The 20,022-nt window shown below is 47.0% G+C and overlaps 1 protein-coding gene across 1 annotated transcript in view; it reads right to left on the minus strand.

The window, feature by feature from the left end:
* The window catches only part of LOC115089460 (synembryn-B-like), a 161,345-nt gene that overhangs the window by 32,452 nt on the left and 108,871 nt on the right, over positions 1-20,022 (minus strand). Inside the window, exon 6 of the mRNA XM_029597551.1 lies at positions 6,723-6,873. Coding sequence (XP_029453411.1) covers positions 6,723-6,873 — 151 coding nt within the window. The remainder of the gene's footprint in view (positions 1-6,722; positions 6,874-20,022) is intronic.

The following is a 20,022-nucleotide window of genomic DNA, read 5'->3' on the forward strand; positions in this document are numbered from 1 at the left end:
TTTGGTTTGCCCGTTAGCTTGTGGATGGTAGGCTGACGTCATATCCAGTGAGATATCAAATTTTTGCAGAGACTCCTCCAGAATTTAGCTGTGAATTGAACCCCTCTGAGAGGATATGTTTCGGCATGCCATGCAGACGAAATATGTGTTGAATGAAAACTTTCGCCAGTTCAATCCGGGTACTGCCACAAAATGTGCCATTTTGGAAAAACGGTCAATGTTGACCCAAATGGTATTATTTCTGCTGGATATTGGTAAATCGACCACAAAGTCTGTAGCTATGTGTGTCCATGGTTCGCTTGGCGGCAGCAACGGTTGCAGGAGTCCCCAGGGATGACCAACTGGAGGTTTTTGTTTAGCACAGGTTGAGCATGACTCTACATAGGCCTTTACGTCCTCCTTCACTGATGGCCACCAGTAATATCTGTTAATGGTAGCCAAGGTTCGGGATTGGCCGGGATGGCCTGCAAGCAAAGGGTCATGCGCCCACTTAAGAATCTTCCTCCTAAGGTTTCGGGGAACTACCGTCTTCCCGGTAGGAACCACATGGGTACCTGAGAGCATCACTTTGGCAGGATCGATTATGTGACGTGGCTCATCTGGAGTGTCCTCAGTGGAAAAGGAGCGTGAGAGTGCGTCCGCTCAGATATTCTTGTGAGCAGGACGATATTTTACCAGGAAATCAAAACGACTTAAAAATAGGGACCAGCAGGCCTGCCTGTGGTTCAGGCGTTGTGCATGACGTAAGTATTCTAAATTTTTGTGGTCCGTGTAGACGGTTATCTGATGTTGCGCCCCCTTGAGCCAAGGGTGCCACTCCTCGAAGGCTAACTCGATGGCGAGTAGCTCCTTGTCCCCTATACCATAATTCCTCTCGGCTGGAAAGAAATGCCGAGAGAAGAAGGAGCAAGGGTGGCGCGTTTGGGTGTCACTACGCTGACTCAAGACAGCACCCACTCTGATGTCAGAGGTGTCTACCTCAACAATGAAAGGTCTTCGAGGGTCTGGATGGCGAAGACGCAGCTTCTGGAGGAATGCTTTCTTTAACCTCTGGAAGGCATCTACCGCTTCAGGAGACCACAGTGATGGATTAGCTCCCTTCCACATCAGGGCTGTCAGTGCTGCCGTCAAGGTGGAGTAATGATGGATAAATGAACGATAATAGTTTGTGAAACCTAGGAAATGCCGTAAGGCTTTGAGACCGGTAGGTTAGGGCCAGTCCTGGACGCTTTTGGTTTTCTGAGGATCCATATGAAACCCCGACTGGATACTATGTAACCCAAGAAAGGGACACTCTTGGTGGAACGAGCACTTCTCCAATTTGGCATAGAGTCGATTCTCACGCAGCCTCTGTACAACCTCTATGATGTCTCGTTGGTGGCTTTGAGTGTCTTGGGAGAAGACCCGTATATCATCCAGATATACTACAACACTCCGATATAGTAGGTCTCGCAGGATGTCATTCATCATATTTTGGAATATGGCAGGCGCGTTGCATAGGCCAAACGGCATGACCAAATATTCAAAATGGCAGTCGTGGGTATTGAATACCGTCTTCCATTCGTCTCCTTGATGTATGCGTACCCAGTTGTACGTGCCCCTGAGGTCCAGTTTTGTGAAGATCTTGGCTCCCTGGAGCCTGTCAAAAAGTTCAGAGATCAGTGGAAGGGTGTAGCGACCCTTTACTGTTATTTCATTAAGTCCATGGTAGTCTATACAGGGGCGAAGGGATCCATCCTTTTTGCCCACAAAAAAGAATCCGGCTCCTGCTGTTGACTTGGATAGACGAATAAACCCCTTTTCTAGGTTCTCTTTGATATAGGCCGACATGACCTTAGTCTCTGTTAAAGAGAGCGGGTATACTCTACCTTTTGGTGGTTCCGAATTGGGTTTCAAATTGATGGCACAGTCGAAAAACCGATGAGGCGGAAGTATATCAGCTACCTTTTTAGAAAACACATCTTGGTATGATGAGTATTGTGGTGGTAGGCCAGGAAAAGAAGTGGTCATTGTCATACAGGGTATTGGCTTTACTTCCTTCAGACACTTTCCATGCAAGTTGATCCCCATTGTGATAATTCAAGGGTTTCCCAGTCGAACTGGGGTTGGTGTGTCTGTAACCATGGTAACCCGAGTACCACAGGATGTATGGCCTTATCCAGCACTAAAAATGAGAGTCTCTGAGTGGAGAGAGCCCCTGCGTAGGCAGATGGGTTGCGTGGAAAGAGATACCTCACCAGGTAGTAGCTTTCCGTGTATAGAGGATAGCAGCAACAGAGTGGGAGTCCGGATGGTAGGAATTCGTAGGTGCTCTACGATTCGCCTGAGAATAAAATTTCCGCCAGCACCAGAGTCCACTAATACTAGAGTTTGAAATTCAAGGGTCTCCGAGATGATAGAAACTGGCAGAGTAAGTGGAGGAGATGGAGAGGTTACACCTAGGAAGAGTCCTCCAGCGGATCCTAGGTCTGCAAGTTTCCCGGACAGATGGGGCAGGACTGAACCGCATGGCCAGGCTCGCCACAGTACATAGAAAGGCCCAAGCATCTGCGATGACGTCTTTCCCTGGGTGATAGGCGGCTGTGGCCAAGTTGCATGGGTTCTTCTTCCTCTGGACTAGATGCAGTCATGGTCTGAGTAACAGGCACAGGTCGAGAATGTGGAGCCCCGGATACCGGTCTCTTACTCCCCTTTTGTTCTTGGGTCCTTTCTTGTAGACGATGATCAATTTGTCCCGCAAGATCTGTGAGGGCGTCTAGTGTTTCAGGGAGTTCTCGAGCTGCCAATTCATCTTTGATGCATGTGTTGAGACCCTCCAAGAAAATAGTCCTGAGGCAGTCCAGATCCCAATGTAATTCAGAAGATAATGTCTTAAACTCTATGACATAATCAGTCATAGCTTTGTTACCTTGTTGAAGGTGTAGCAGAGCAGATCCAGCAACAGTCTTGCGGGCAGGGTCATCAAACACAGACCAGAAGAAGGCAAGAAATCCTGTCAAATCACTGAGAATCTGATCATTGCGCTCCCAAATGGGTGAAGCCCAGGCAAGGGCTTTCCCATCTAAAAGAGTGCATATATGTAGTCTTGGACACCACGATAGGAAAGTAGCTAGGCTGTAGAGAAAAGTGCATACAGCACTGATTTAAAAACCCCCTGCATACCAGGGGATCTCCAGTGAAACGAGTAGGAGCAGGCAAGGGCACTGAGACTCGTGCAGGTGATCCCAAGGGTGAGGCATTCAGCCAGGAGTTTAGCTGATTGAAAGTGGTAGCCAACGTCTCCAAGGTCCTTTGTTGTTCAGCAAGGCATTGGGCCAGGCCAGGAATGGCCTGGAGGGCTGAGACCTGAGTCGGGTCCATGGAGTTAGCAATCTGTTATGGTTTTGCATGTGAACCTCTGCTCGAGGTGAAGTTGACTCCGCCCACAGGGAGGAGCCCTGTGGAAGTCACTGTCGGCAGGCTTGGTCTCGGTACACAGGAATCAATTGAGCGAGCTTTATTAATGGAGAGAAGAGAGAGACATAGTCTTGCGTATTGGGGAGATTCCCCAAGGACTCTGTTGATAGATGAAGGCCTGGCGGGGACCGCAGCGCGGCACACCAAGAGTTCTTACAGGAGATGGTACCTCCTGTTGCAGATCCGGTAGTGGCCCGTAGCGCGGGGTATGCCGAGGATCTGAGCTGGCAGAGAGCGGAGGCAAGGTAGCCCGTGGTAGCTGTAGAGCAGCGGCAGGTTCTGGTTGCGCAGGAGAATGAAGAGTAGCTGAAGCAGGCGGTAGTGGCCCGAGGAACGGGGTACACAGTCAGACGGTTCAGCAAGCGAAGAAGAGTAGTAGTACTCACGGAGGAAGTCCCGATGGTTCCAAGGCAGTGGGTAGGTGTAAGTGCAGCGAGGCCCTCCGAGGAGCTGATAGCCCAAGTGCAAGTGAGCCCCCGAGGAGCGGGTACCCAGCGTAGCAGACCCACGAGGAGACAGGAACAGGAATCCCAGTAGAGTGGAATTAGGAGAATGCTGTGAACTCAGGGATGAAGAGACACGCCTATCTCATCTTACCCGCCCCCCTGACATCATCATGCTCAGCGGCGAGCCGGTAAACAGCCACATTCCACCAGGCAGTGATGCGGAGGGGCAGCCCACCAGTACCGGGCACCTTTAGGGGCAATCGCTGAGAGAAAAAGAGACCAAAAAGACCAAAAAAATTGAAAAAACACTTCGCGCTGAAACTAAGAATGCTGTGAACTCAGGGATGAAGAGACCCGCCCCCCCCTGACATCATCATGCCCAGCGGCGAGCCGGTAAACGGCCACATTCCACCGTACGTCGCGTGCCGAAGGGGTGCGCCAAAGGGGCACTCCCCTTTGTGCACCCCTTCGTGCAATCCTTTGTGCTACGCTTATTTTAATTCCCTTAAGTTTTCCTTTGTTAATTAACCTTTTTCATAGTGTTTAGTAATCCTTTGTTTATTAAATATGTTCAATGTATTTGACTTAGGAAACCTATTTTCCTGCATACTCTGTTTTTAATGTAAACCGGTATGATTTGTATCTGATACAAGAATGTCGGTATATAAAAATGCAAAATAAATAAATACATAAATAAATAAGAAACTCCTTGTTAACTTGTCTCAGTCAAGAGCCGATCAGTTTAAGTACTGGTGGAGATTGACGTCATTGGGAGGGGATGCCCCCGAGGTTCCCGCCATGACGTGTACTTAGAGGAGGCCCTTGTGTGCGCGCGCGCGAGCGCCTATGTGATCCCAGGTAAGATGAGATAGGCAGAAAAGAGGTGAGCATCAGAGGGCGCAGCCATCTGCGACCGATGGGCGCAACACCTGGACGCCAGTTTGAAAGTTACCGTCACATTTCTCAAGGTTTCTTTTTCTATCTTTTCTCGTTATACTGCAACATTTGTATGATTCCACATAACCTTTTCTTTGCATTGATTTTGGAAGCTGCCCTAAATCCTTATTTATTTATTTATTTATTTATTTTATATACCAACATTCAATCGAGATATCACATCGGTTTCCAGATAACCAAGAGAATAGGGCGATATCAGCCCTATTTTACATTATAACATGGTAACCAAAAAAACAATTATAACATATTATAACAGTAGTAGTATAAAAGTATAAAAAAATCTGTATAAGAAAAGTATTAAAAAAAGTATAAAAAATCTGTTTCATTTCTTATAAAAGAAATGAAACAGATATAAGATATAGGACATGTGCAATAACAAACTGTCAAGATACTGAGATCTAAAGGACATGTACTTCAAGGATCATTGTGTACCAAATAAGTCTAGATATTAAAAAAAAAACAACCTAAGGTTTGCAAGGCAAGACTTCCCTTTGTAAAACGTGTTGACCCTTTCTCATTAAGCCACACAACCCTGGCATCCTCTCTCCCTTTAGGTATGGCTGTATTCAGGGGGGAGGGGCCCTCCAAGGAGTGGAGGAAAAGCCTAGTGGTTAGAGAAGTTGGCTGTGAAAGAGGACAGCCAGGGCTGAAATCCCATTGCTACTCCTTGTGACCTTGGGCAAATCACTTCATCCTCTATTGCCTCAGATACAAACCTAGATTGTGAGCCCTCTGGAGACAGGGAAATATCTACAGTACCTGAATGTAATCTGCTTTGTAGTGTCCATAAAAGCAGTCAGGAGAGGATGCAAGAGGGCATGGGGGGAGGGGTTTCTGGCTCCCATCCCCATTAGCATCAATGGTTTAATTGTGGGCGAGGGTGAGGGGATTCTGGAGGGTTGGCAAACCACTGGCTTTACTTTAAAAGTGCACAAAGAAGGAAGGGCATCCCGGTTAGGGTAGGGGTCAGGGTTAACATAGTGGCTAAGTTTTAGATGCTTAGATATAGGGATGATTTTCAGCCAAATTCTAGTCTGCTAGATTCTGCTGAAAATCAGGCACACAGCCATTTTTTGAAAATTGTCCTAAGAGTACATAAGAGGATTCCAAAACTCTTCAGTTGAACAAATCAAACTTTGGATTCTATATAATTTGTTTTATGATGTCAGAGAAAAACATTTGCAGTAAATGAGCGTGTAGAATGTCTCCGAGTTAGTGTGCATAACACTGAAGTTCCTGAATTTTCTTTGGAACATTTTTTCTAACACAGTTCTTGTAAATCAATATATAGATTGTGATAAGAAATGCAATAATGGGAACCTTTTAAAGATAGGCATCAAAATGCTAAACAGCAGCAGGGTTGGTGGATGTCAGCATTAACAATACTTGTTCACTTTCATTTGGGAGTTGTTTTTCTTAAGTATCATAAAACTTACCACACATGCTTTGTTGAACTCAAGTTTGCCGGTTTGAGAGACAAGGCAAATGAAGCAGCAATATGAGAGCATGATCGTTGAAAAAAGTGTTTGAAGCAAAGAAGGTGGTGAAAATAAAGGCCATGAGTACTAAAATATAAGTAGGAAACAGATAATTTGCTATCTTTCAACATATGAAACAGATATACGTGACCTGTATCTTTTTAAGATAAAAAGACAGTTTTGAAGGGTTAAGTGTAAAATGTACAGTATTCTAGTGAAGTCTACAGAGGTGAATGGGGTTGCTTTAGAATGAGGGTAACACTCTGAAGATGAAAGGAAGCTATAAGGTCTTAGAGCTAGTGAGGCCAAGAGCTCATAGCAGGGTGAAGCTCGTTACAGGTTTCCAGAAACTATGTTCATTTTTCTTTTGGATATGGCAGCTCACCTTATCTATCCTCTTCTCCATGAAATCCAGCAAAACCTGAATGGCTTCCATATTTATCCCATTATACATCAAGGATCCTTCCTGGGCTTCAGGACTGATCAACACATCCAGACAGGAAACAGGAACATTGCTTAAAAGGTTGACTGAATTACTGAGAAACAGAAATTTAAAATAAAAGATTTTTCTTAAAATCAATCAATGCTAGAATATCAACAATCATATGCCTTCATATGGTTCCATTGTTAAGGTATAGCAGACCTGCTTACCTGTAACAGATGTTTTCTAAGGACAGCAGGATGTCAGCCTCGCACATGGCATCAAATATGATTTCAAAATGTTTAGAAACTTTGAGCATGTCCTATTGGGCCTGTCCAGCAGGGAGAAACAAACGCCAAGGGAAGTGGTTGGGTTCTGTGAGGCTTGACAGCCTGATGAAGTTGGAGAACACCTGTTAGGTAAGCAAGTCTACTTCCGAGGACAAGCAGGATAGCAGCCCCTACACATGAGGAATCCCTAGCTACAAACTGCCCTGAACGAAAAAGGGGAAAACCTAAAACAGTGCCAACAGGCAAAAATTGTTTGTTGGTGGCAACAAGCCATTTTTATTTTGTTCTGTCTTTTTTATAGGGGCAGCTTGGAATAAAAACAGCAGGCCCTAGGAGGGATGGAGTTAGATTCTACACCTCAAGAGACCCACAGGACAGATTAGTCAAAACGTTTGTTGTTTTGGGAGTCCCTGTCCAAGCAACAGTGCAATGTGAATGTGTGGAAAGAACCCCATGTCGCAACCTTGCACATCTCCATGGAGAACAATCTTAGATGGGCTACTGATCCTGCCATGGCTCTGAGCGCGAGCCTTGACATGATCCACCAGATTCAGGCCTAAGTGGGCATAACAGAAAATGTAATCCACAAGCCAGTTTGATAAAGTGTTTGGCAACAGCAGTTCCAGGTTTGTTGGTGTCAAAAGAAACAAAAAGCTGGGTGGACTTTCTAAGGGCTTCAGTCTGCTCCAAATAGAAAGCCTAGGCTCTCTTGCAGTCTAAACTGTGTAGCTCTTGTTCAGCTTTCTGGACATGTGACCTGGCAAAGAATGTTAGAAGGATGACTGAGTGGTTAAGGTGGGAGTCCAGTTCTCTCTTTAGGGTAGATTTTTAAACCGGCATGCGGGCGCCCATGTGTGCATGGTTCCCGGCGCGCACACATGGATGCACCGATTTTATATCGGCACGCGCATTAAGGGGGAATTTTCTTAGAAGCGCATGGCGACGCAATAGGGCCTTCCCCAGTTCCTTCCCAGTCCGCCTCAATAAAGGAGCGGACTGGGAGGGAACCCCCTACCTACCCTGCCTCCCTTTTCCCCTCTCTGCCCCGACACCTAAAACCCCCCTAGCTAGTTTTTTTTGTTTTTATACTTACCTGCTCTCCCGAGCAGTAGTAAGTTGCAAGTTGCGCGGGTTGGCCAGCTGGCTATCGGCGCACACTTCAGTGGGACAGCGCCCAATGGTGCTGACCCAGCCCACTCAAGGCCCACCCACGTTCCATCTAGACCCCACCCCGGCCTGCCCCTTTTGAACTGAGACAGTTTTTGGCGCATACCAGGAGATATGCACATGGCCTGGGCCCTTTAAAAATCCCTGCAGCGTGCACGCAGCCTAGCCACCCATATTTCTGGGTTTTTATGCACACCGGCATTTTTAAATTTACCTGTTAGGCAGGAACTTAGGATGCATGCACAGAACCATCCTATTGTGTAAAATCTGGTATAAGGTGGATAAATCAATAGGGCTTGGAGCTCATTGATTCTGTGGGCCAAAGTGACCATCACCGAAAATATGACCTTCCAGATCAGATACTTCAGCTTGCAAGAGTCTACAGACTCAGCAAGAGCTTTCATCAATTGGGTCAATAATACATTGACATCCTCTGACACAACGGGAGGCTTCAAATGAAACAAATCCCACATAAAACGGATAACTAAAGCTATGCAGCGATAGGTCCGACTCTGAAAGATGTAAAAGGTAATCAAGCAGTTTTTGTGTCAAACAGGAGAAAGTATCCAGTGTCTTCCCTCACACCAAAAGGCAAACCTCTTCCACTTTGCAGCCATAACACTTCCCCATGGAGTCCTTCCTGGAGGCCAGAAGAACACAAAATACATCTTCAGAAAGATTCAAGGATTGTAGAGCTACCCTCTCAACATTTAAGCTGCAAGGGCCAAGGATCTGATGCTGGGATGGCACAACAGTCTGAGTGATTAGAGATGGGGGAATTCCCCAACCTAATTGGTTTTCTAATGGACATCCCCTGCAGCAATAGAAATCAAATCTGTCTCAACCAAAAGGTCATTATGAGAATCATAATCCCCCAGTCTCTTCTAAGCTTCAACAAGGTCTTGAGATAAGAGGGATTGGAGGATTTATGTATAGGAGACCCTGGCCCCAATTTAGGGCAAAGGCATTTGAGGTTAGTTTGCTTGGGTCCCATTTCTGGAGCAGAAGAGCAGGACCTTTCTGTTCAGAGGAAATGCAAACACACCTACCTCAGGTGTGCTCTACTTACAAATTATCTGGTTTGCTACTTTCCTATCTGGAACCATTCATGTGACTCAGCCTCCACTAGGACCTTCTCCTCACCTGCCAGCTAAATGGCTTTGAGATCATCCCCTGAAAGATGGCCAAATCTCACACAGTACAGTTTCCTGACACAGGAGGTACAATCCTGCTCCTCCCTGCTTGTTGATCTAGAACATTGCTATTTAATTGTCTGCCTGGACAAAGATAATTTTGTTGGCCAATTGATGTCTGAAAGCCTTCAGAGCTTACCAAACCACCCTTATCTTGAAGAAGTTTATTTGATAAAGCTTTTCCTCAGCAGACCAAAGACCCTGGATGTACAACCTCTCTACATGGCCTTCCCATCTCAGGTTGGACTCATCCGCAGTTAAAACAGTTTGAATTGGGGAAATTTGTAAGGCAATACCCCTGGATCAGCCACCAGGAAAGGTAGTCCCTTCAGAGACTGGGAGACTCATATGCTGCCCTGAAGATCTTGAGTGGCTTGAACCCACTGTACTCTGAGGGTCTATTGGGATCAGACATGTCCTGTTATTAATATGAGGCCTAATATCCTCAACATTTTCCATGCTAATACATGCTGACTCATTCTTATACTCGGCCTGTGGATATAAATGTGATAAACCTCTTGGAACAATGTCTCCAAATAGGTTTGTTTTGTGCATACCTCGACACGAATGAACCTCATTCGTAAACCAAGGTATGCTGGGAATAATCTCAATCTCTCAATTTTACTGCTAATGCTCTTCTTTGTACTTGCACTGCGTTAAAGAGTGTCTATTTCTGGAATTCATAGCATGTAATTTTTATAGGCAACATATCAAGGTGCACTTGAAAATTCTTGTTAATCAGTGGCACCCAATATAATTGAGACTATTTCTGTATCTTTCTGCCACATTTTCTTGGTCTTTGATTACATCTCTTGGTATTTAAGGATCATGGCTTTCTTCATGCAATCCACAGAATAGTCGGTGGATATAAACAGTTCTAGCAACAATGCCATTCTTGTGTTTTTCTCCTTTACCACAATATCCAATTTTCTAGGTTCAATCTTCCTATCAGTTGGAATAGGAATCTCCCATGTGATCACAACTTCTTTATTCTCTTCTATTTTGTTAGCATTATGCTCCCAGTATTTTTTTGGTACATCAGTGTTATAATGTTACACAGTTTCTAATGGATAAGCTATGCCACCTTGTTGTGCATTTCTGTATACAGGCCTTCTGACATCAGCACGTCACATCAGTGATGAGATATGTAACTTTCCAGTTCTATTCTTTACAATTTGCATTTGTCCGTTTTGCCATTAATTTTTATGCTAACTGTGAACCATCTTGTCTACAGTCCACTAACCTGTGCTGCAATTATCAATGTCTCAACTATAGCTTTGAGTTTACCTTTCCTTAACCACTGCCTTGTCAAATCTTGATCCACGAGGGTTTTAAATATTTTTTTAGATTTTTTCTGAAGTAGCTCTTTGTACTTCCCACTATATTTGTGCTTCTGTCAGTTATCTTTCCTTGTTTGTTAGTCTAATTCTTTAAAGCTATTTTTCTCTTCTTTCCATTCAGGTGCTGGTGGATTTTCAGTCATTCCTTCTATTTGCTGAAATGATTATCCAAGCTTAAGGTCTGAGAATGATGATGCTTTTGCCCGAGTCATGTCTAGCAGTGCTCCTATAAATTCTAATTCAGATGACAGGTTTAAGTGGGGTAGTTAATGACAAACTGTGTAATTCCAATATCAGGATGGTTTTGCTCATAATAATTTTTTTAATTCTATCTTTTGTGATACTTCAAAGCAGATTACATTCAGGTACTGTAGGTATTTCTCTATTCCCAGAGGGCTTACAATCTAAGGGGTTAATTTTCAGAAGGATTCATGCATGTAAAAGTAGCATATATCGTAGCAATTTTCAAAAGCTCATTTATGCACTTAGGGCCGGATTTTAAAAAGGTTACGCACAACCTTTTAAAATCTGCCCCTTAAAGTGCACTTACATATGTAAAACCTATTGACAATTCAAGGGCATATATTGTAGCAGTTTTCAAATGTGCATTTACATTCATAAAACTTAGTTTTAAGGGTTTAAATCCTTTTGAAAATTACTACCTAAATTTGTACCTAAGACAATGGAAGGTGAAGTGACTTGCCCAAGGTCTCCAGGACTGTCAGCGAGATGTCACTGATTCTGAGGCACTGCCTTGAGAAGTGCTCTTGATAAGCTAGTCATCCAGATAGAGGAACACTGCACCTCCAATCTGCATAGATGCACCATCACTATTGCCAGTCATTTTGTGAAAATGTATGATGCTAGACCAAAGGGCAGCCTGCGATATTTACACATCAAAATCACAGAACATATAGAAAGACATGGTTTAATGGAACAAAGTCAGCATGGCTTTACCCAGGGCAAGTCTTGCCTCACAAATCTGCTTCACTGTTATGACCGCTGGCCGCGGCAGACTGCGACCGGGGATCGGTCGCTCACCTTCGCAGAAGGCCCATGCACGGACGCCGAGGCTGGCGTCGGCAGGCCGCCTCCGCGGCAGTGCTGCTACTTTCCAAGATGGCCGCGGCGTCCTCTCTCCACGGCTAAGCCCCGCCCCCCTGAAACTCACTAGGGCTGCGCAGGCGGCAAGAACCTGGCCTTAAAAGAACAATTCATTAGGGCTAATGAATTGTTTAAAGGAGAACAGATAATGTTCAAACAAAATTGCACAGTATAAAAGTATCAACTACCGCACATGACGAGAGGTCCGGACGGCAAGTGTTATCACGGCCGTCGCCAGGCTTGCTGATGCGGTTTCACATAAAATTTGAAAAATTTAAATATATTTGAAAAAGTTATTTCAGCACTTATACTAGGTGTACACCAATTGATATTCAGTGTTTTCAGTCTTTTTTGGTGAATTCTTAAAAGAACCCCAACAGGAAGTTAGGGGGGGTTCCTTCCTGCAGGCTCCATCTTCTGTAAACTATTTAAGGCAAGGTCTGAGCCGTCAGACCTTGCCTTGGCTTCGTGGCTCTGGTGGTGTTTCCTGCTCGTTGTTCCTGTTTTGTTCCTCTGTGTGGTGATTCCTGGATTGGCTGACGTTCCTGCTTGGCTCTCTACCCCTGGACTGGCTGCGGAGTGCTCTGGCTCTTGATCCCTGGACTGGCTGTGGTACTTTCTGGCTCTCGACCCTTGGACTGGCTGTGGAGTGTTCTGGCTCTTGATCCCTGGACTGGCTGTGGTACCGTTTGCCCTCACGACCTGCTGGAGGCGCCAGCTTCTGTTTCCACGACCTGCTGGAGGCGCCAGCTATCTGGATTAAACGACCTGCAGGAGGCGCCTGCATCCAGATCTTCATCGAGCCTCTCCAGCGATCCTTGTGTTTGGCCTCGCCTTCCGACGATAGAACTACCTTCATTGCCGGACCAAGGGTCCACCTTCCAAATCATTACAGTAAGCCAAGGCCATGGACCCGGCCGAGGCCTCCACCCTAAGAGCAGTTCCTGGTTTGGCTCAGAGGATCATGGAGCAACAGAGTATGTTAGAATCTATGGCAGCCTCCACAAAACGACTCAATGCTCGGCTTGACGCTGTAGTCGCAACTCATTCCAGCCCTCCGGCTCCCATTCCTCCGCCGGTACCAGTTCCACCGGTTACACAAGGATACCATCCGCCTGTTATTCCACTACCTGCTCCTCCTCGATATGCCGGGGATCCTCGTCTTTGCTTAGGATTTCTGGATCAGTGTGGCATGCATTTTCGTCTACAAAGAACTCTGTTTCCGGATGATATAACCAAAACCACCTATATTTTATCTTTACTGGAAGGTAAAGCTCTGGCCTGGGCCTCTCCACTTTGGCAGCGCTCGGATCCAGTATTGCAGGATCTACCACGATTCCTCGAACTGTTTCGAACAACGTTTGAGGAACCAGGGAAGCAAGTTGTTGCCAGTTCTGACCTTTTGCATTTCCGTCAAGGAGGACGATCCATTACGGATTACAACATTGAGTTTCGGACGCTGGCCATGGAACTTCATTGGGAAGAACCTGTTCTGCGATCAATTTATCTGAACGGACTATCTGCCAGAATTAAAGAGCTAGCCGATCGAGAACTTCCATCCTCCTTAGATGCTGTAATAGAAATGGCTACCAGGATTGACAGACGGCTGCAAGAAAGGGCCAGGGAAGCGCTAGGATCACGGAGACGCCCGGCTATTCCTTATGTCCCGCCCTTCACCTCCACTACTCCACAAGAGCCTTCCGTTTCTGAGGGACCTGCAGCAGAACCCATGCAATTAGGCCGAGGACCTCTAACCCCCGAAGAACGTCTGAGACGTCACAAGGCTGGCCTTTGTCTCTATTGTGGGGGATCTGGTCATCGTATAGCCACATGCCCTAATCGGCCGGGAAACTCCAAAGCCTAGGGTGCTCAGGGGGAGTTACTCTAGGTCTTGTATCCCCATCTTCCCCACTCACTGTACAAGTTACCCTTGACATCAATGGACATGAGTTTAACACTTTGGCTTTAATAGACTCTGGTGCGGGGGGAGAGTTCATATTACAAGAACTAGTGGATCAACTCCAGATTCCCACTCGACTCTGTTCCACATCTTTGATCATCTCATCTATCCATGGCGAACCATTACCAGGGAAGATAACGCATCAGACGGAACCAATTAACTGCCATATTGCACCTGACCATACCGAACAAATCATCTTCTACGTCCTCAGCAAAGCCATTCACCCAATAGTTCTCGGTATCCCCTGGCTGCAACGCCATAATCCTCAATTTGACTGGACATCTTTAAGACTTACCCAATGGGGGTCCGGATGCCATGGGACCTGCTTACAGAGACCTACTTCTGATTCTGGTTTCGTCTGCACCTCGGTACTGCAGAAACTACCCCCTCAATACGAACAATTCGCAGATGTTTTCACCAAAGAGGCCACGGATATCTTACCCCCGCATCGAGAATTTGACTGCGCTATCAGATTGGTTCCAGGATCCACACCACCGCGTAGTAAGGTTTATCCTTTATCTGCCGCGGAGACACAGGCGATGTCGGAATACATCCAGGACAATATACAGAAGGGGTTCATCTGTCAATCCAACTCTCCTGCGGGGCCGGTTTTTTCTTTGTTGAAAAGAAGGATGGGACTTTACGCCCTTGCATTGACTTTCGTGGGCTCAACACTATCACCATTAAGGATCGTTATCCCCTGCCTCTTATTGCGGAGCTGTTTGATCGTCTGCAAGGAGCTCAAATATTCTCCAAATTGGACCTGCGAGGGGCTTATAACCTAGTTCGGATTCGGGAAGGAGACGAGTGGAAAACGGCATTCAACACCAGACATGGACACTATGAATATCTAGTTATGCCCTTTGGATTAACGAATGCTCCTGCTGTCTTTCAACACTTTATTAATGAGATTTTTCGAGACTTATTATATATCTGTGTGATTGTTTATCTCGATGATATTCTAATCCTTTCCAGGGACCTACAGTTGCATCGCCAACATGTGACGCAAGTGTTGCAACGCTTAAGGGAACATTGTTTATATGCTAAACTGGAGAAATGCATCTTTGAAGCGGAGTCATTACCTTTTTTAGGATATATTATCTCAAAACAAGGTTTCCAAATGGATCCGACCAAAGTAAAATGTATACAAGACTGGCCTCAACCCAATGGTCTACGAGCACTCCAACGTTTTCTAGTTTTTGCTAACTATTATCGTCATTTCATCAAGAATTTTTCTAAACTAACCGCACCGCTATCTGCACTAAGACGTAAGGGGGTTAACATCAAAATCTGGCCAGTAGAAGCTATAGAAGCATTCCAAACTCTCAAGGACGCTTTCCTACGGCAACCCTGTCTCCGCCACCCGGATCCCAGACATCCGTTCACGGTGGAGGTGGATGCTTCTACAGAGGGGTTTGGAGCAGTTCTGAGTCAGAACGATGCAGTTGGGAAATTCCACACTTGTTCCTATTTTTCAAAGAAATTTTCTCCTGCGGAACGCAATTATTCCATTGGCGATAAAGAATTGTTAGCCATCAAACTTGCATTTGAAGAGTGGCGTCAGTGGTTAGAGGGGGCTCAACATCGGATCACAGTTTTTACGGATCATAAAAACCTGACGTATTTGCAACAAGCCCATCGCCTGAACCCGCGTCAAGCCCGCTGGGCGTTATTTTTTACATGTTTCGACTTTGAATTAAGATATCGACCAGCAAGCAAGAAAATTAAAGCCGATGCACTATCGTGATCATTTATCACAGAAGACGCAGAAGAACCTGTACAGTACATTATTGACCCGGCCCGTTTCATTCTTTCGACGACCTTCACAGTTCCTATCGGCAAGACAGTGGTACCCAAGAGGATCCGCAATAAAGTTTTAAAATGGGGACATGACTCTCAGGTGGCTTGGCACCCTGGACGTAGACGAACGCAGGATCTGCTTCAACAACACTATTGGTGGCCGGGGATGCACAAGGACATTCGAGCGTATGTTGACTCTTGCCCTGTTTGTGGGCAGCACAAGAACCCTACAGGGAAACCCTGGGGTCAGTTGCAACCACTTCCAACGCCCACTAGACCATGGACACACATCTCCACCGACTTTATTGTCGACCTCCCAGTCTCCGAGGGACATACGGTAATATGGGTAGTGGTTGATAGATTCTCTAAGATGGCCAATTTTACACCACTGCCCGCCCTTCCCTCCGCTCCCCAATTGGCACAGCTATTTATGTCACATATTTTTCGCCTCCACAGTATACCCCAGCACATCACGTCTGATCGGGGGTCTCAATTCACGGCTCGATATTGGCGAAGCCTCTGTACCAAGTTTCAGATTGCACTGGACTTCACCACTGCTTTCCACCCTCAGGCCAACGGGCAGGCAGAGAGAACTAATCGAGCTCTGAAACAATTCCTGCGCTCTTACGTCAACACCCGACAAGATGACTGGGCGGCTTTGCTGCCCTGGGCAGAATTTTCCCATAATTTCCATTCCTGTACTTCGACTGGGGTCTCTCCATTTCAAATTGTCTTTGGTCACCAACCTGCTCCGCCAGTACCACTACCTCTGCCTGCCCCCTCTCCGGCGGCCCAGCTCACCGCCACCCACTTTGAAAAACTTTGGACACGTACTCAACGAATGTTACGGAGAGCGGCCCTGACCGCTAAGAAATTCGCCGACCAACATCGGAGACCAGCACCATGTTTTCGTCCTGGAGATAAGGTCTGGCTCAGTACCAGATATATCTGTTTACGGGTTCCCTCGAAGCACCTAGCCCCTCGGTACATCGGGCCTTTCCCGGTAATCAAACAATTAGGTCCAGTGACTTATCGATTACGCCTCCCGGCTACCCTACGCATTCACAACTCATTTCACGTTTCCCTCTTGAAGCTGTTACTCCTCAATTGGCCCTCTCGGAAGGTTCCTGTTTCTTCTTCATTGAGGGCAGAAGAAGATACTTATCAAGTTCGAGAGGTTCTTGATGTTCGCAGGCAAGGTCGTAAATGGGAGTATCTTCTGGCTTGGGAGGGATTCGGCCCAGAGGAGAATTCTTGGGAGCCTGCTACGAACATCTTGGACAAGGATCTCCTCAAAAATGTCCACATCAGTCATCCTGGGAAGCCCAAGCCTTCTAGGGGGAGGCCTAAAGGAGGGGGTACTGTTATGACCGCCGGCTGCGGCAGACCGCGACCGGGGATCGGTCGCTCACCTTCGCAGAAGGCCCAAGCACGGACGCCGAGGCTGGCGTCGGCAGGCCGCCTCCGCGGCAGTGCTGCTACTTTCCAAGATGGCCACGGCGTCCTCTCTCCGCGGCTAAGCCCCGCCCCCTGAAACTCACTAGGGCCGCGCGGGCGGCAAGAACCTGGCCTTAAAGGAACCCCTACAGGAAGTTAGGGGGGTTCCCTTCCTGCAGGCTCCATCTTCTGTAAACTATTTAAGGCAAGGTCTGAGCTGTCAGACCTTGCCTTGGCTTCGTGGCTCTGGTGGTGTTTCCTGCTCGTTGTTCCTGTTTTGTTCCTCCTTGTGGTGATTCCTGGATTGGCTGACGTTCCTGCTTGGCTCTCGACCCCTGGACTGGTTACGGAATATTCTGGCTCTTGATCCCTGGACTGGCTGTGGTACTTTCTGGCTCTCGACCCTTGGACTGGCTGCAGAGTGCTCTGGCTCTTGATCCCTGGACTGGCTGTGGTACCGTTTGCCCTCACGACCTGCTGGAGGCGCCAGCTTCTGTTTCCACGACCTTCTGGAGGCGCCAGCTTCTATTTTCCACGACCTGCTGGAGGCGCCAGCTTCTGTTTCCACGACCTGCTGGAGGCGCCAGCTATCTGGATTAAACGACCTGCAGGAGGCGCCTGCATCCAGATCTTCATCGAGCCTCTCCAGCGATCCTTGTGTTTGGCCTCGCCTTCCGACGATAGAACTACCTTCATCGCCGGACCAAGGGTCCGCCTTCTAAATCAGAACATTCACTTTTTTGAAGGAGTTAATAAACATGTGGATAAAAGTGAACCGGTAGATATAGTATACTTGGATTTTCAGAAGGTGTTTGACAAAGTTCCTCATGAGAGGCTTCTAGGAAAAGTAAAAAGTCATGGGATAGGTGGCGATATCCTTTCCTGGATTGCAAACTGGCTAAAAGACAGGAAACAGAGAGTAGAATTAAATGGACAATTTTCTCAGTGGAAGGGAGTGGACAGTGGAGTGCCTCAGGGATCTGTATTGGGACCCTTACTTTTCAATATATTTATAAATGATCTGGAAAGAAATACGACGAGTGAGATAATCAAATTTGCAGATGACACAAAATTGTTCAGAGTAGTTAAATCACAAGCAGATTGTGATAAATTGCAGGAAGACCTTGTGAGACTGGAAATTTGGGCATAAAAATGGCAGATGAAATTTAATGTGGATAAGTGCAAGGTGATGCATATAGGGAAAAATAACCCATGCTATAGTTGCACAATGTTAGGTTCCATATTAGGAGCTACCACCTAGGAAAAATATCTAGCGTCATAGTGGATAACCACAATGAAATCGTCGGTTCAGTGTGCTACGGCAGTCAAAAAAGCAAACAGAATGTTGGGAATTATTAGAAAGGGAATGGTGAATAAAATGGAAAATGTCATAATGCCTCTGTTTCATGCCATGGTGAAACCACACCTTGAATACTGTGTACAATTCTGGTTGCCACATCTCAAAAAAGATATAATTGCGATGGAGAAGGTACAGAGAAGGGCTACCAAAATGATAAGGGGAATGGAACAGCTCCCCTATGAGGAAAGACTAAAGAGGTTAGGACTTTTCAGCTTGGAGAAGAGACGGCTGAGGGGGATATGATAGAGGTGTTTAAAATGATGAGAGGTCTAGAACGGGTAGATGTGAATCGGTTATTTACTCTTTCGGATAGTAGAAAGACTAGGGAGCACTCCATGAAGTTAGCATGTGGCACATTTAAAACTAATCGGAGAAAGTTCTTTTTTACTCAAGCACAATTAAACTCTGAAATTTGTTGCCAGAGGATGTGGTTAGTGCAGTTAGTATAGCTGTGTTTAAAAAAGGATTGGATAAGTTCTTGGAGGAGAAGTCCATTACCTGCTATTAAGTTCACCTAGGGGCGGATTTTAAGAGCCCTGCTCGCCTAAATCTGCCCAAATCCGGGCGGATTTAGGCGAGCAGGGCCCTGCGCGCCGGTGAGCCTATTTTACATAGGCCTACCGGCGCGCGCAGAGCCCCGGGACTCGCGTAAGTCCCGGGGTTTTCTGAGGGGGGCGTGTCGGGGGCGGGCCCGAACCACGCGGCGTTTTCGGGGCGTGTCGGGAGCGTTCCGGGGCGGGCCCGGGGGCGTGGCTACGGCCCGGGCAGTCCAGGGGCGTGGCTGCGCCCTCCGGACCCGCCCCCAGGTCGCGTCCCGGCGCGCTAGCGGCCCGCTGGCGCGCGGGGATTTACGTCTCCCTCCGGGAGGCGTAAATCCCCCAACAAAGGTAAGGGGGGTTTAGACAGGGCCGGGCGGGTGGGTTAGGTAGGGGAAGGGGAGGGGAGGGCAAAAGAAAGTTCCCTCCGAGGCCGCTCCGATTTCGGAGCGGCCTCGGAGGGAACGGGGGTAGGCTGCGCGGCTCGGCGCGCGCCAGCTATACGGAATTGATAGCCTTGCGCGCGCCGATCCAGGATTTTAGCGGCTACGCGCGTATCTACTAAAATCCCACGTACTTTTGCTTGCGCCTGATGCGCCAGCAAAAGTACGCCAAATCGCGCGGTTTGAAAATCTACCCCCTAGAGAATAGCCACTGCCATTAGCAATGGTAACATGGAATAGACTTAGTTTTTGGGTACTTGCCAGGTTCTTATGGCCTGGATTGGCCACTGTTGGAAACAGGATGCTGGGCTTGATGGACCCTTGGTCTGACCCAGTATGGCATGTTCTTATGTTCTTATGTTCTTGCCGTTCTCTCCGGCGTCCCCGGACCGGCTTTAGTGCTGCCTCCCGCCATTCGCCCTCAGGGGCGTCCCCCTGTTCTGACGTCATGACGTCCGGGTATATCTGTCTACATTATTTGCTAGCTCGTTGAGTTAGCAACAGGATTCGTACGGATGGGATTTGCTCTCTGTTCCTAAGCTATTCTGCCACTCCAGCGCTATCTGGAACTCTTACTACCCTTCGGGGTCTCTAACCGGGTACCCGCTCCTCGGGGGCCTCTTTGCTTCTTTCA

Source organism: Rhinatrema bivittatum, chromosome 4 (assembly GCF_901001135.1).
Source record: "Rhinatrema bivittatum chromosome 4, aRhiBiv1.1, whole genome shotgun sequence".
Taxonomy (NCBI): Eukaryota; Metazoa; Chordata; class Amphibia; order Gymnophiona; family Rhinatrematidae; genus Rhinatrema; species Rhinatrema bivittatum.